Source organism: Trichinella spiralis, assembly GCF_000181795.1.
Source record: "Trichinella spiralis strain ISS 195 chromosome Unknown Scfld6849, whole genome shotgun sequence".
NCBI classification, from domain to species: Eukaryota; Metazoa; Nematoda; class Enoplea; order Trichinellida; family Trichinellidae; genus Trichinella; species Trichinella spiralis.
Genome location: NW_003533788.1, coordinates 1 through 1,132, shown reverse-complemented (window position 1 = coordinate 1,132; position 1,132 = coordinate 1). Strand labels below are relative to the sequence as shown.

The 1,132-nt window shown below is 38.3% G+C and overlaps 1 protein-coding gene across 1 annotated transcript; it reads right to left on the bottom strand.

The window, feature by feature from the left end:
- Positions 1–14: 14 nt before the first annotated feature.
- Positions 15–776, bottom strand: Tsp_15616 (conserved hypothetical protein; the record flags this gene model as incomplete). The annotated part of the gene is made up of 3 exons (XM_003365932.1): positions 691–776; positions 510–605; positions 15–240 (listed from the first exon to the last, which is right to left on the bottom strand). Coding segments are annotated over exons 1-3 (408 nt in total), but the record flags the coding sequence as incomplete, so codon positions are not given.
- Between the last annotated feature and the right edge of the window lie 356 nt (positions 777–1,132).

Below are 1,132 nucleotides of genomic sequence, written 5' to 3'. Positions count from 1 at the left end.
TTCCAGTAGCCGACCATCGTCGAATCGTTCGTCGCCAGGGCAGGGCTGTTTTCCAGTTCTTCTTGTTCTTCAATTTCCAACGCGGTCGGTATGTGCGCAGACGACTGGATCTTTGCACTCGGCGATCTGGTCGTTTCCTCCTCTTCGGGCTGATCCAACAAATGGGAACCCCACGCGCAGTGGAACAGAAAATATCCCACCCACATGCACAAGCATGCCAACGGGCTCAGACCAGCAGCGCTGCAAAAAGAAAATTCTTTCCTATTTTTCACGAACTAGAAATTCATACTGATTTGTGACAAAAATAAGCGAAAGAACAAGTGATAAATTTGAACTACGATGGCAGAGGATTCCATATGAATAAAGTATGCAAATTTTCTGCTGATCAGCGTAAGATTTTGTTTGTATGCAATGGATCGATTGGCACAGGAAGAAAGAGTGGAATTGTCATTGCACTTTGGACGAAAAATTATTTTCAACACTTCAACAAATGAGAATGTACTTACTACGCTTTGCAGTGAACTGCGCTACAGGCGATCACAACACAAAGTAACGTCAATGCACCGACCAACCAAAGAATGACAGAAAAGAACAACAGGCAATGCCTAAAAATGGACAATCGACATTTTTATCTGTGATGTATATACTTTTTTGGACAGGGTTACTGTGTAGGAAAAAATCGAATCTTACTTTATAGAATAGACACTTTTGTACACAGGTAACATAAAGTCGAAAAACATGGGACATTTGCGTTTGTAATACCATGGTCGATACATGTTGGATGTCTTTTGAGAAAAAGAATGCAAGTGAAATGAGGAAAGAGAAGAAAGAATAAGATGTAAAGTGGAAGAATGAGATGCTGTGCAACAAGCGACGAATTAATTTATTTTTATATAAAGCTTCGCGTGTGCATCATGTATATATATATATATGTTGGTCTACTAGTTCGCTTAAGAGACGAATTAAGAGGTCAGAAATGGTTTAAGAGTGATGGATGAATATCACACACACAACCGAACGGTGGATAAAAAAAAGAGAGAAAAATCAACTTCAATATAATTCAGAGCCGGATGGGAAAAAAAAAGATAAAATTCAATACAAAAAATAAATAAATAAAAAAGATGTGAAAATG